We start from the raw sequence: 14871 nt of genomic DNA, 5'->3' as shown, positions 1-14871 counted from the left end.
GGGACATCGCTCTCCATCTGCTTTCATTTGGGAAGATCTCTCCTAAATTTGTGGACTCTTCTTTCTCAGAGTTTCACAGGTGCTAAGCCCTGTGTGCAGCATCCTCTAATCATTGCTGGCCCATAACCCAGGCAAGCAAGAGGCATCCTGAGCTCCTTCCTCTGCACTGGGCCTGTGTTGTCAGCACGTCTCAGGGTTGCACATTAGAGCAGTTTACTCTCCTTCTATTTGGAAAACCAATTTCAACAACATTTCTTGGCCAGATGTGGATACTCCCCCACTTTTTCCCCCCAGATTTTCTTTCTTTGGTCCGTATTGTCAGCCTTTAGAGCCTTTAACAATTAGTCGATCAGAGGTCCAGCCTGGTCACTGTGCCTATTACCTACCTATTGGCAGTGCCCTTCCCTTGATGGTGATTTGGCTGCTTTATGTTTACGACCTTTTAGACATAAGTGCTATTAATGATAATAGCTAATACGTATAGCCCTTACTGTTTGCCAGGTACCATTTAAGTCCTTGACACACATAAACTCATTTAATCCTCACAGAACTCTTTAGGTTAGGTGTTATTACTGTTACCCCCATTTTATAGATGGGGGAATTGAGGAGTAGAAATCTCAAGTAACTTGCCTTGCGGTCAAGAGGTAACCTGCAAGTGGCAGGGCCATCGAGTCTATGCTCTTAATAGATTGTGCTATACTTATTGTCTCTACAACCTTGAACCTTTTTTTTTTCTTTTTAGATTTCACGTTTTTTTTATCTTCTAGAGCTTAACCACATTCCTGAGAAGTGGACATAGATATTTTCCCATTCTACTTTCAGAGAAATGCACAAAGGAGTGAAGTAACTTGGCTAAGGCTTCCTAGTTGCTGACTTTAACCATTAGGTCACATGGTTGTCTTTCCTTCATAGCACTACTTGTGTACATCTCGGCCAGAATCTTTGGGGGGAAATGACTTTTAAAAAGCTCTGCTTCTGGGGAATACCTGAGTTACAGGTTTGTGCTTGTGTGCTCGCAGTAGGGATATTGATTGGCTTCCCTGCAGTTAAGGCCTCTGAGTAGGTTTTCTTGCCAAGCAAGCAGTAGGTGCCTTCTGTCAGGAAAACAGAAACATGTTGCCAGCTATTTTGAACAATGTTAGAAATACACTGCAGTGGGAAGGAGCTGCCTCTGACTTCTGCCCACTTCTTGAAATATTTTAAGGCCAGCCGTTTGGAAACGTTGTTATCAGTCCCCAGTGTGGTCACAGGGAGACTAGTCATCCCCCAAAACTGAGATTTCAGAGGCCTGGCATCAGTGGAGAGGTTATGGGCACTTTGGGTTTGTTTGTTTTTAAGGAGCTCTGGGTCTTTGCCTGCTTTACCAGACCCTCCAGTCACTTTAAGTAGAATATGAACCTGTGATTCTCATTCTTTCAGTGTCTGCCTCTCATTTCTGTTCTGCCTGCTGTGCTGTGGTCCTCTCTGGGTTATTCATGCAGTTAAGATCTTCTACTCAGTTGCTGCTACCTGAGTGTGCTTCATAAAGACAAGGGAGAGCTTCAACTATGAATTTTTCTCTGGGAGAATTCCAGTTCTCCCATTTGTTTCTCTGTGTTCCCTTCCTTCCCTTTTGTTCTCCAGAGCCAGTTGTACAAGTTTAAACTACCGAAATGATCAAGCACCAGAACCATTTATCAGCAGGATTTATTTATAGAGTTTTTTTGGTAACACAGTCTCTTCAGTTTTTTTTCTGTTTAATTAAGTCATTCCCACACAGATCTTAAGAAAACATGATAAGTTAGTGTCTTAGAAAAATTACAGAAATATTTTGTGAAAATTAGCACTAACTTCCACTGGATCTTCAGGTAGTTTCTTTCCTATTGAACTCATCTTATTATTGAGTAGATAAACAAGACAAGTCACCTAAAGAGCCTGGAACATGATTAATACTCAGTGTATGTTAACTATTTACTTAGCTATTTTATTTGCTTCTCTTTCTGCCTTGAACTGTTGATGTCCTAATTTCTCTTTCTCATAAGAAGTAAAGGCAGAGTCCACTATAAAACTTGTACTTGGTTGTACTGCATGTCAGAGACAGTTCCTCTTCTCCCCATTCCTCCTTCCTCTCCCACCACACAGTTATGTAAAGTGCATCTCTACCAGCACAGCGTTCTAGAGCCTATCATTTCCTAGCAGTTGTATTAGGAAACACTGGCAGGGTATGGGGCATTCTGTGGTACCTTTGCTTCTATATGGAACACATGTAAATCAAGAAAGAGTTCCTTTATAGAAAGAGTTCTGCAACCTGAAAAAATGTTTGAAAACCATTGCCTTAAATCTGGGACCTGATATTATTGAATTGTTTTTAGTTTGTGGGCAGTTATGAGGAAAAATGAAGCAATGTTCTTTAAATTTTTGAACTTGTTAGAAATGAACAAAAGATCCATGCTAGTTAATACTTTTTTTTTAATACTTAAAGTTTAAAAAGTATTGCAGTCATTCATCTCTTCAGGTCATCCAGCTAGAATTTATGTTATTTTTATCTCAGACCCAAGGGAGAATGGCCTGGATAAAGTATTCCTGCTCTTTTCCCAGTGATTGAAGTTATATACAGATGTAATGCATCTCTCATAGCTCAGCATGTTAGATTTTGGTATTTCTTTCTTCTAATCTGAAACTCTAACAGATGTAATTTCTAGTCCGTGTGTTACTAAAGTTCAGACTCCTTGTTGAACTGTTATATGAAAGCTAATAATATACATAGCAAAGCATGGTCAAAAGAGATGTTCAGGAAAAAGCAGAAATTGTTACCTACAGCGTAATCCCATATAAACATTTACTTAGGAAAAAAGAACTTTACTGTAATTTACTGATACAGAAATTCACTATCCTAGGATATTTTTGTTTCCAAGAGACAGATTTCCTAGACCAGTGAGTGTGGAATAGTTAGCAGTATGAGGTTGAAAGTTTAGGACAGCTTGGGCAAAAGATTTCTTCTTGTCTTGGCTTTGTTTATATATAAGGGTTTGTTTGTTTGTTTGTTTATAGCTCTGAAGATGGCTGTAGTAGATATCTATCATTCCAGGTTAAAGGAGAGACAACGGCGAAAAAAGTAAGTCTAGAACACCATCCTGCCTTCTTTTGGCTTTGGTCTATTGACCACATATAGCCCATAAGAACAAGTTCCACTTGTGGCTCATCTTAGGACCTTGAGGAAATACACTTAACCTCCTTGGATCTCAATTTCTCCATCTGTTAAAAGGAGATAATAATACCTCTCCTTTTCTTGCTTTTTAACCTCCTCCTTCCTTACCCTTTCTTGATGTTTTGGTGACCAATGAATAATATGGATACACTGTTTTAAGGAAAAAAGGAACAAGAAAAATTCAAGATATTATTAAGTTGTTATGCTTAATAATGCTCTATTCTAACTGCTCAGTTTTTATGAGAAGTCTTTTATATACAAGGATTTCAAATAAATTATGAACAAGTTTCAGTCACTCTTGGTTATTCCTTCTCTTTGCAACAGAACAAAAAACATACATTGAGACTGAGAAATTATGGATCCCAAACCCCTATTGGATTACAGAGACTTTAACAGTTCAGAGAAGGGTATGCGGAGGGTGTGTGTATATGTATGTATAGGCATGTTACCATGGTGTTAATAACTAGAGATACAGTGGCATCACAACAAGAAAAAGGAATGGGACTTGGGAGACACTCTGGAGGGACCAAGACATGATCTAAAGTAAAGCTTACTCTCTACGTGTCTGGAATTAGCTTCTAAGAAGCGCTGAAGAAGATTACCCAGCTGTTCTTGTGAGAAGCCTCATTGCTAGTCATGAATACCTCCGGTATGAATCAGAGGTTCCAGAAACGTGACTCTGTATGGTTTACCTAAATTCTGTTTTGCTTAAAACACGGAATTAGAGCTAGGCAGTGTTGTAGCACTCAGTAGTTAAGGTCGCTATTAGATCTTATGTTTTATGATGACCTTCTATTAAACATGCACAAGATTTATTTCAAATAGCTTCAAGGCATTCTGTGAATGTACAGTTGTAAATGTTGAGTGTGTGATCACAGATTTCCCTTAAACGGCTGTTCTCAATTATCATTTCCCTAATCTGAATAGATGATTTGTATGATATGGACACAGATTCCCTTCTGTTTCATCTTAAGGTACAGACATGTGTTTTTCAATATGTGTGAGTGCTTATTGATCTATTCATTCATCCAGCATATAGTTATTGAGAATCTACAGTGCCCAAGGAGAGGAAAAATATATGATGCTTGAGAGCCTAAAATTGTGCTGGAGACTTACTGACCTGCAGAACTTTGTGGGGAGTGACTTCTCTGGACCTCAGTATTCACCCTTGCAGTGTTTAGGATGTCTAATGAAAGCTGTGTGTGGAAAACATTGTTAAATGTGAAACTGATTATCATATATATGTTTTTCATTCTAGAATTATAAGAGACCATGGATTAATCAACCTTAGAAAGTTTCAGTGTAAGTATTAGTTTCCCTTATTTTAAAATTTCTCCCAACATTATTGAATAGTTTTAAACAAATCATTTATGACAGTAGTTCTTAATCAAAGTTGCATAATAGCATCACCTCGGAAGCTTTAAAAAATTCTGATGCCTGACAGTCACCTCAGACTAATTAAGTCAGAATCTCTGGAGGTAGAGCTACAGCATCTGTATTTTTTTAAAGTCTTCAAGGCAATTCTGTCGCATCGTAAGAGTTACAAACCATTAATATATGGTCAATAACACTAGCATGAGAATTCTTTTTTTTTAAAATTAGTATAGTAATTAAAGCATGAATATTAATGGATCATTTTCTGGAACTGGATAGGGTTGTGTTTTGGAATTACATGTTAAACATTAAATAACTTTGACCATCAGGCTGTGAAAACATTTTTATGGAAAAAAATTAACAGAAAATGATAGCTTTATTTTGCATGGTCGGGGCAGACAAACAAGAAAAGACATTAGGGCTTCCCTGGTGGCGCAGTGGTTGAGAGTCCGCCTGCCGATGCAGGGGACACGGGGTCGTGCCCCGGTCCGGGAAGATCCCACATGCCGCGGAGTGGCTGGGCGCGTGAGCCATGGCCGCTGAGCCTGCGCGTCCGGAGCCTGTGCTCCGCAACGGGAGAGGCCACAACAGTGAGAGGAGAGGCCCGCGTAGCGAAAAATGAAAAGACATTAGCATTGTATGCTAATGAAATAAATTATGAAATAAACCTATGATTTTTAAATGATTGCAAACTTTGACCTTACTTTTAAATATTGGGCAATAACCTATGCTGGGTAGAAAGAGTCTCTGTACTTTTTCTTCCTCTACACTGTAGAGTTTGTTCAGAACATAAGAATGATGATATCATAATAATTGCAATATTTATATATGTTTATAATAGTTGTATGTCATAAGACTTTTTTTTTTGTAAAAGTACCTAATAATTGTGCTTCATATGCTAATTGATAGAATCTTATAGGGTTTGACAGCCTGTGCCAGGAGGGTTCAGGTCAGCCAGTCTTGGGTTAAGTATCATTTAATAGAGTCATGTTCATAAGTAGGTTACATTTTATGTCCTTTATTTTTTCACTTTCCATTACACACATTATGGTGTTTTGATGATGTCACTTCTAATAGTTACATAATATGTTGTATAGATACATAAATATATAATGACGTGCTTAACCTGTCTTTTATTATTAGATCTTTAGCTTATTTTCATTGTTTTTCTGATCATTATAAATAAAGCTAAGGTAAACTTGTTTGTGAATAAAGCTTTGTCTGTATTTAGAATTATTTTTTTAAGATAGATTCCCAGAAGTGGAATTAAATAGGTCAAAGAATATGATTATTAAAAATGCTTGACACATGCTGCCAGATTGTTTGCTAAAAGATGGTTTTATCAATTTATATTCCTTCTAGCAGTATACAGTATTGCCTATTTAACCTCATCCTCATCGAGAGCTGTGGGTTTGCAAAAATAACCCAAGGTCAGTTCTCCCTTGCCCTTTCTGTAGACAGTAATTGGTCATGTTCTTATAGCTTCAGTAGTGGGTTCCTTTGTCTGAATTCCCGGGCTTTCCAGGATAGGTCAGTTGATTTTAACCTTTACATAGTAGACCTTGACTCTTGTATAAATTCTTTTCTCAGCTGGTGGACAGAGGTCAGTTTAGCCTCTATACTTTTTTTTTTTTTTGCGGTACGTGGGCCTCTCACTGCTGTGGCCTCTCCCGTTGCGGAGCACAGGCTCCAGACGCGCAGGCTCAGCAGCCATGGCCCACGGGCCCAGCCACTCCGCGGCACGTGAGATCTTCCCGGACCGGGACACGAACCCGTGTCCCCTGCATCAGCAGGCAGACTCTCAACCACTGCGCCACCAGGGAAACCCAGCCTCTTTATACTTTTAACTGTATTTCTTACATACAGAGCTGAGGGGAAGCTCTGTTCCTTCTGAGAAAGAAGTGGTATGTGCGTTGTGGTTTGAGAGGTCTTCAAGTTGCCATTATACTGAATGTACATGTGACCTTAATATGTAGGCGTAGGAGTTTTTTTCATCAAATTAAAAATTTTACTCCAAATGTTTCTGTATTATCCCTGTAGAGGGGCGCGGGGGGTTTGGTGGTGAAAATAATCAATTTGTGGCTGCCCATCAAATCAGCTCCTAGAATTTGTGGGCAAGAATTTCTCCTGCAAAGAAAGAGATTCATCTGAAAAGAGGACTTGATTTAAGTAACTGTCATAAGTGATAGCCTGTATCTTTAGCCTGAGAATGGACAAAACTAGCCTAGTTACTCTTATTGAAATGACTGAGTAGCAGTTTGAGAGTTCCTGGCTGCTCCAACCTACCAGTTACTATTGGTGGCTCTTACTACCCATCTTTTTGCTGATAGCTCTTTTTATTAGAAATTTGGTCAGTAGTGATCCTGAAGGTTGCTGATATCCCAAATGGCATATTTGACCATTTACTTCCATCATAGTTATCAAAATATAACTTCATTAGTAGTACATTAAGTTGTGGTACCTAATTAAGTTTAGAGAAAGGCAAAATGACCCATGTAGAAAGTGAAGAAATAAATACCTCATTTGAGGATATGTAGTTATGGAGATTTTTATTTTTGGTGGAGCGTGCAAGAGATCACACTTTTTCCAGGCTAAACTAGTATGAATTAGTATGTCTGCACTTCCCTTGTTCTGCAGAAGTTATTTTTTTTTAATTTATTTTATTTGTTTATTATTTTTGGCTGCGTTAGGTCATCGTTGTCGCGTGCGGGCTTTCTCTAGTTGTGGCGAGCGGGGGCTACTCTTTGTTGCGGTGTGCAGGCTTCTCATTGCGGTGGCTTCTCGTTGCAGAGCACGGGCTCTAGGCGCGTGGGCTTCGGCAGTTGTGGCGTGTGCGCTCAGTAGTTGTGGCTCGCAGGCTCTAGAGCACAGGCTCAGTAGTTGTGGTGCACGGGCTTAGTTGCTCCACAGCATGTGGGATCTTCCCGGACCAGGGCTCGAACCTGTGTCCCCTGCATTGGCAGGCGGATTCTTAACCACTGCACCACCAGGGAAGCCCTCTGCAGAAGTTAATACCAGAGATTTTGCCCCACATTGTTTCTGAGAACACATGATCTAATCATCTTTCCCATTACTGCCAGTACTTCCTGCCCTTGTATAGATTAAGAGACAGCAAGGTGTGGAGGTCTCCAGGGTGCTCAGCAGTGCAGATGCTCTCCAGTGATAACAACCTCTCTGTGTCATAGTCACTCTGATTCTCTTATCATTATGATTAGTGTGCTGCATTCTTAGCTTTCCAGTTTGCTTCCTGTCATTGGTAAGTTAGTCATATGAGGTTGGGAATAATGTTCTTCCATTTTACTTCTTGTAAAAAAAAAAAATGCAGAAAACTTAGAGATCTTTATATTCTTTACTTTCTCTGTAGTAATGGAAAGGCGGTATCCCAAGGAAGTCCAAGACCTTTATGAAACAATGAGGCGATTTGCAAGGATAGTGGGGCCGGTGGAACATGACAAGTTCATTGAAAGCCATGCATGTAGGTGGTTTTTTAACCTTGAGCAAATATTTGTGTGTGTGTTTTTATGTAAATAGGAGAGATAATGGTGTGTTTTATGTGAAGTTCTGTAAATAAATAAGTGGATTTTTTTTTTTTATTTCTTCCACTTTATTACTATGAGATTAATTTGGGCCTTTGGGGTGGGAGAAGAGAGCTTAAAAAGCCTAGTGGCTTGTTTTCCCCTCAGATAAACAATAGTTTAGTAGTTTTTCCCCCTTTTTATTATGGGAGTTTTCAAATACATGCAAAAATAGAGATCATAGTATAATGAACCCCCATGTGTCCATCACCCAGCTTCAGCAATTATCAGCACATGGCCAGTCCAGTTTCATCTTTACCACCCACTCCCCTCCCATCCTCAACTGGATTATTTTGAAGCAAATCATATTATTTTGTTCATAATTATTTTAGTATTAAAACTAGTTTTTTAAGTGGGGACAGAGTTGGATGACTCATCGAGATAGTACATAGCACTTCCATCATTTTCTTGCCTTTTTCCCTGAGAGAGCTCTATCTAGTTACCATTTGATTTCTCACTGTAAAAAATTGAAGTTGTTAAGGCAGTAAGGCCTAGACTATAAAACAATCTGGACTGGGGGGCTAAGTCTATACCTTTACTCATGAGAGTCAGGTATTTGACCCCCCAAGTTTAGTTCTGGGAAGGTACTTCATGAAGGCTCTTATCCTGTACTCATCATGCAGATATTTCTGGCATGACATTGTAGGCATGTATCTGAGCCAGGCTGGTTGTCCTCACCAGACACCCTGTTTGGTTGGCATTCTTTGCGTGATTTATCCTTCACTTCCTGTCCCAGTTTGTGCCATCCCCGGTTTATGTGTCGCTCCAAAGAACAACACCCCATGGATTGTCCAGGTTCCTCCTTCATCCTCTGTTTCAAAGCACCCAAATTTGAATGTTCTATCACATAATAACCCGAGCAGTGCAACCTGATTTGTGTGCTCAAAGGAGGCAGAAATCTTTGGTTTATGGAAAACACAATGCTCTTTTGTTCCTATAGGAGAAAAGCTTTAAAGAAACTCTCCGGGACTTGAAGCACAGAGCTTTTGTCCTTCCCTTGCAAAAGGGCCACATCAAGTAATACCAGAGACAGGTTTCATAAAAGAATTTAGTTTTGTGACTAGAACTTTTAACAGAGAATAAATAGAGCAGGGAAACTTGGTGGTTTAAAAAATTATATTCATTACTTCTGTAGCTAAATGAATTCAACCAGTTCACTATAAGTTTTCTAGGAAGCAGCTTGAGACAGAAGCCAGAAGACAGCTGGAGTACATTTTTGTCAGCTCTTGGGTAAAATTTCCAATGAGATATTAGCAACAATTAGGATTCCCCAAATGGAATTGCCCAGTCTTTTACAGAAGGCAGAAGTACTGAAAGTATTCAACAGTAATCCCACAATTCAACAGTTGATTTTGTTTCTCCAACTTTTCTCCTTTGTTGTTTTCGGGGGGATGAACAGTGGAATTCGAACTCCGAAGGGAAATCAAGAGGCTCCAGGAATACAGGACAGCAGGCATTACCAATTTTTGTAGTAAGTATGCTTAAGCTACACACTTAATCAGAGGGCAAGTCTTCCAAACACATAGAGGGTGTCTCTGTTTGAGGTGCCATGGAGTTTTTTTTGTTTTTAAACAAGCTTTCACATTTCAGAATGAGTTTTCAATCTTTCCCATAAAGTTTCACCTATTTAATCCTTATAAAATACCATTATATGGATTATCTGAGGTGTAATAAAAGTTATGACACAGAGAAAAGAGAGATGCTATTTTAGATTTAGGATTCTGTTGTGGCCTCTAAAAAAAAGGATTCTGTATTCCAATTTTTAGCCTCAGCCTTTTTAAATTTAGTGATACATAGTCTGATCATTCTTACTAAGGGAGCTTCAACTGATTCTAGGCGCTTGCATCCCAGTTACTTGAGGTAGTGATAATTATATTCATAGCAGCTAACAGTTTACCATGCACCAGGCCCTACCTACCCTGTGCACTTCACCTGGATCGTGTCATTTAATTCTTGTAACAAACTTATTGTTATTTTCATTTAATAGAGAGACTAAAGTTTAAAGTGATCAAGGAGCTAGTTGTAGTAGAGCCAGGTCATAAGGGAAGGTAGTGTGTGTTAGTAGTTAAGAGCTGAGGTCTAGACTTGGACAGCTTGAGTTTGAATTCTGGCTGTTCTTTCACCAGATCTATAATTCTGTTCATTTCAATTTTCCAAGTCTCTTAGAGTTAGTATGAAGATTAAATTAGAGGGACTTCCCTGGTGGTCCAGCAGTTAAGACTGCACGCTCCCAATGCAGGGCACCCGGGTTCGATCCCAGGTCAGGGAACTAGATCCCACATGCCACAACTAAAGATCCTGCGTGCCGCAACTAAGACCCGGTGCAGCCAAATAAATAAATTAAATAAATATATTTTTTTAAAAAAAGATTAAGTTAGAGTTAATGCATGAAAACATAGCGCATTTACTGTGGCACACAGTAAATCCTCAGTAAATGGTAGTTTCTGTCATTTTGTTGTTATTGTTGTAACGATCTTCAGCATCTCCTCCTTCTTCCTGTTGGTTGAAAGCTATCATCGACTGCTCACAAGAAGTAGCCCTGTGGGTATAAGTTCAGCCTACTGTAATGGCTCTTTATTTCAAACAATGGAAACAGTTTACAAAATGAAATTTTATGTGGGATGCTAATCCATAAATAAGATAAAAGTAGAACTACTTTGGTTGAAGTCTGATGGATCAGGTATGTGTGGAGCACAGGACCACTGGTATGTGCTGGTGCCCTTGCTCTTCCCTGTAATCCCTGAGATATTTTCATGGTATCCTGGGCCTCTGTGGAACACGGTTTGAAACCCACTGGTGTGATATTTTGGATCCTGTATACATTTGTAACATGTAGAAAACACTATGCAACTGTTTAGTAAGATGCCTATGAAGACTCTGATACCGGGTTTGGGTTACCCGATATTGGTTGCCTCTGGGAAAGAGGGGAAAGGAATAGTACTGGTCAGTGAGGGTTTATTTTTATTTGTAATTCTAACTGGTTTTAATTTTTTAAAAAAAATATTTTTATTTACTTATTTATTTGGTTGCACCGGGTCTTAGTGGTGGCAGGTGGGCTCCTTAGTTGTGGCACGTGAACTCTTAGTTGTGGCATGCGTGTGGGATCTAGTTCCCTGGCCAGGGAATGAACCTGGGCCCCCTGCACTGGGGGGGGGGCCACTGTGCCACCAGGGAAGTCCCCTAACTGGTTTTTAAGGAAGAGTGTATGTGTATAGCACTTGTGTGACTTGGAAAAATATATGGATAGAAAAATATAGAACAGGAAGTAAATATGACAGTATTAAAAGTTACTTTTAACCTCTAGCCGAAGAGCCCCAGAGCCTTGGGCAGGCTGGACCTGTGCAGAACTGAAGGAGGGGGCACGGAGAGTTGGGAGGGAGGGACAAAGTAGGGGGAAAGGTGCTCAGGCTCATTAAAGCTATTTGGCACCTCAAAAAAAAAAAAGTTACTTTTAGGGGATGGAAATATGAGGGACTCCTTGTAATTTTCTGTTTTGGGGATTTTTTTCCCCAAAATTTCTTAAAGGTAGAAAAGGAATAAAAATATTCTTATTTCTTGTCAAAAAAAAGGGATTTCAAACTAGGGGAAATGACTTTGCTCTTAGAAAAATAATTGTGGAAGCAGTTTTGCAAAGGAAATTTTAAAATGACTGGGAATTCCCTGGTGGTCCAGTGGTTAGGACTCAGCGCTTTCACTGCGTGGGCCTGGGGTTCAATCCCTGGCTGGGAAACTAAGATCCCACAGGCCTTGCGGCATGGCCAAAAAAATATTTAAATTAAAGATTAAAAAAGATGAAGTTTGCTGATGAGTTAGGAAACCCTTCAGTTAGTCCCACTGCGTTATCTTTGTAGTCACAGTGTTTTTTAATACCTCCAGGTGCCAGAACCTATGATCACCTCAAGAAGACTCGAGAAGAGGAACGCCTCAAACGCACTATGCTCTCGGAGGTTCTCCAGTACATCCAGGACAGTAGCGCCTGCCAGCAGTGGCTCCGCCGGCAGGCTGACATGTGAGGAATTAGTCCAGGGGGAAGGAGCAACCTCTTGGAGGATTTGGCCTTTACCTGTATTTTCAGAGAATTCTGTGGTCACCCTATCCTACATGGCAGGGCAGTAATAATTGGGTGACTAGAAGAATTCAGAAAATTTTAGCAGGCTGTCTCAGAAACAGTACCATACTGACAGTTTTGAGAAACATAACTGGCCTCCTAGAATCCTACTTTGCTACTTTGACCTTATTTTTTTTAATTAGTAAATTCCCTCCCCATGCTTTCTTTCTCCCTCTGTATCTATTGGTATGATTTTCATTGAAGAATTATGTTCCTATCCTTTCCCCATGAATGGTCTTTGTGATGTGCTAGGCCAAGAACTCTTCTTAACAAATCCAAGCAATTTCCTTCTCTGGAACAGATTTCCTTTCCTAGGTAGTACAGTTGGGATATCCTGTAAAACATAATACAGTCTGCCTCATTACTTCTCTTCAAAGTAACTGACCTGATAAGTGTCACCCAGTCTCACATGGGCTTTTGGAAATGGCTTTCTCTGATGTGACATAAGTTTAAATTCCTCTTCTTCTTTGTAGTGATTCTGGCCTGAGTCCTTCCGTACCAATGTCTTCGAATTCAGGTAATTATTTTTTAGGCTGGAGCAGGTCTTGATTGTGAAGTTTTCATTCTAGGAATTATGGTATCCCAGCAATCCCTTCAGCCTGTATGGGAGCTGGGTGCTTAGGCAGAGGAATGGTAATTAAGTGTTATCCCAATTTATAAACATAAGCAAGTTTTTAGAGTATTCATGGCCAAACAGGACTTTCCTCAGGTTTGGAGTACAAAGACAGGGGAAGAAAGAGCTCCAGACAGGTGTTTTCTCTATTTTACCAATGTTCATGGGCAGTTAGTTTACTATGACGCTGTCTACCACAAACTTTGAGATTTGTCTCATAGGGGATAATTAGAGGCTTTGTATCCTATATGAGCAAAGAAGCATGTTACTTGCCAGAAAAGCAAGACTTTCTTTATAAGTTGGAGACTTAGGTATTTCTGTTTCTTATCTCTTCGGGTGTTTCGTCTTTTGAGGTTAGTTTACAGAGCAAGATTAAGCCATATGCTATCTGGTAATCCTTGGTTCTTGGTAATCAGTGAATGGTAGTTTGGGGTGGTATTAGTTGTAGAACTCTGGTCCAAGATCATGGTGTTTTTTTGCCTGTTTTCTTGGTTATGATTCACCCCCGCTCCATATGGTAGATTAGCCACTTCCCCTGGTCAGAACATGCAGACTGCTCCACTGATTACAGATTGGACTTGGCAAAAAGATGACCCACTTGCAGTTTTACCACTTTTTGGAAGCTTGGAACAACAGACCTTGTGATCCCATTCACAGTCTCTCAGATTCAGGATCTAGGCAGGGCTCAGAAAAGGCAACTTTATGGATGATAATTTTTTTTTCATTTATTCCTTTGTTTCAAGTAATAATTTCTTAATATTTAAAGGAGAAAAGAGTGTCTTTTAGGGAATAGCCAAGACAGTTAAATCCAAGTTTTTAAGTTTCTTACATCCAACCCCTCCCCAATCTAAATACAGAAATACAAATAACTTAATATTGGCTAATTAAAATGAATGAATGGATGTGACCGAGCTCCTTTGGTATTTGTGTTTTCTGAACCATTCGCACTTGCTCTTTGCTGCGTCCTAGGTGGGCATTTGCCTTCCTCACCCCCTGTGTTTAGGTTGAGGCGACCCCTTACTCCTCTTCATGCTCTGAGTCGCGCCTAAAGTAGTGCAGGGGTGGAAGCCTGGATCCCTGATCGTAACCCAGCCTCTGGGAACTTTGGTGAGGCACTGAGTGATTGTAGTCTCCCTTTTTGAGCGTTTAGGGTACAGCTAGGCCTGTCGGTTATGGTGAAGTCCTCATCCCCTTTGTTGATACTACAGAGAAGTCTGTTTTGTAGTACAGCAGGCTGCACCAGTCCTTCCCCTTTCTCTCCGCCACCTAAACGGCAGCCCCCATGAAACGTAACGTATTATTCTGCATTTTCTTTTGTCTAACACAGTCCATGCATTCAAGTATACATTCAAAACAAAACCAAAAGGTTTTGCACGTCAGGCTTCCTGTCGTGGGCAGTGACCTCAGGCTTGGGTTTCTTTCTCAGGTATGTGAGTTCACCTCAGCCTCTACTTTGCCATATAGTGGCTCATTCCTCTGTGCGGATCTTTCAGGTAAACAGGGCTACTTTGGAAGGAACAGATACTCCCTCATGTAATTAAATAAGGGCCTTTTGCTGGCCTAACACTCTGCCTTTGATCTCAAGGCGAATGGTACGTGGTTAATTACCGCGTTTGCCTTGCGCTGCGGGCAGAGTGGAAGGGTTAGGAAATGTCCCACGCAGAGTTGTTATTTCCATTCATCAGCTGTCAAGGCAGGCGGCGTATGACCTTTCTTAACTGAACGACATCTGGGCTGTAGATTTTAGAATCTCCTACTGGTTTAGGAATAATAGCCATATTTGACACTGAGGTACGTGTGATTATACGTGTATTTTATCAGAGCAGAGGGCACATGGCTTACCATTTTTATTTTCAAGTGAGCATTGGGATACCTGTGTTGCCAGATAAACTGAGGCCTGAGGTGTATATATACAGCTACGTGTAGTAATCCTGTACCTAACTGGCCTGACTGTGGTGAACTTTGTCATACGCTTTACACCCGAGGGACTGTCACTCTTATGAAACATATGCCT

At 40.2% G+C, this 14871-nt stretch overlaps 1 protein-coding gene across 6 annotated transcripts in view; it reads left to right on the top strand.

The window, feature by feature from the left end:
• The window catches only part of TADA2A (transcriptional adaptor 2A), a 45051-nt gene that overhangs the window by 27722 nt on the left and 2458 nt on the right, over positions 1-14871 (top strand). For 4 of the 6 annotated variants that reach the window (XM_067020795.1, XM_059048655.2, XM_067020797.1 and 1 more), the window contains 6 exons: positions 3031-3094; positions 4446-4489; positions 7926-8036; positions 9536-9607; positions 12013-12145; positions 12718-12761. In XM_067020795.1, the coding sequence (XP_066876896.1) occupies positions 3031-3094; positions 4446-4489; positions 7926-8036; positions 9536-9607; positions 12013-12145; positions 12718-12761 (468 nt within the window). The remainder of the gene's footprint in view (positions 1-3030; positions 3095-4445; positions 4490-7925; positions 8037-9535; positions 9608-12012; positions 12146-12717; positions 12762-14871) is intronic. The other 2 variants (XM_067020798.1, XM_067020796.1) reach the window with 1 other exon arrangement.

This window comes from Kogia breviceps, chromosome 19, assembly GCF_026419965.1.
Source record: "Kogia breviceps isolate mKogBre1 chromosome 19, mKogBre1 haplotype 1, whole genome shotgun sequence".
NCBI lineage: Eukaryota > Metazoa > Chordata > Mammalia > Artiodactyla > Physeteridae > Kogia > Kogia breviceps.
Note: the sequence above shows the minus strand (reverse complement) of the source record. Positions and strands in the feature narration are given on the sequence as shown.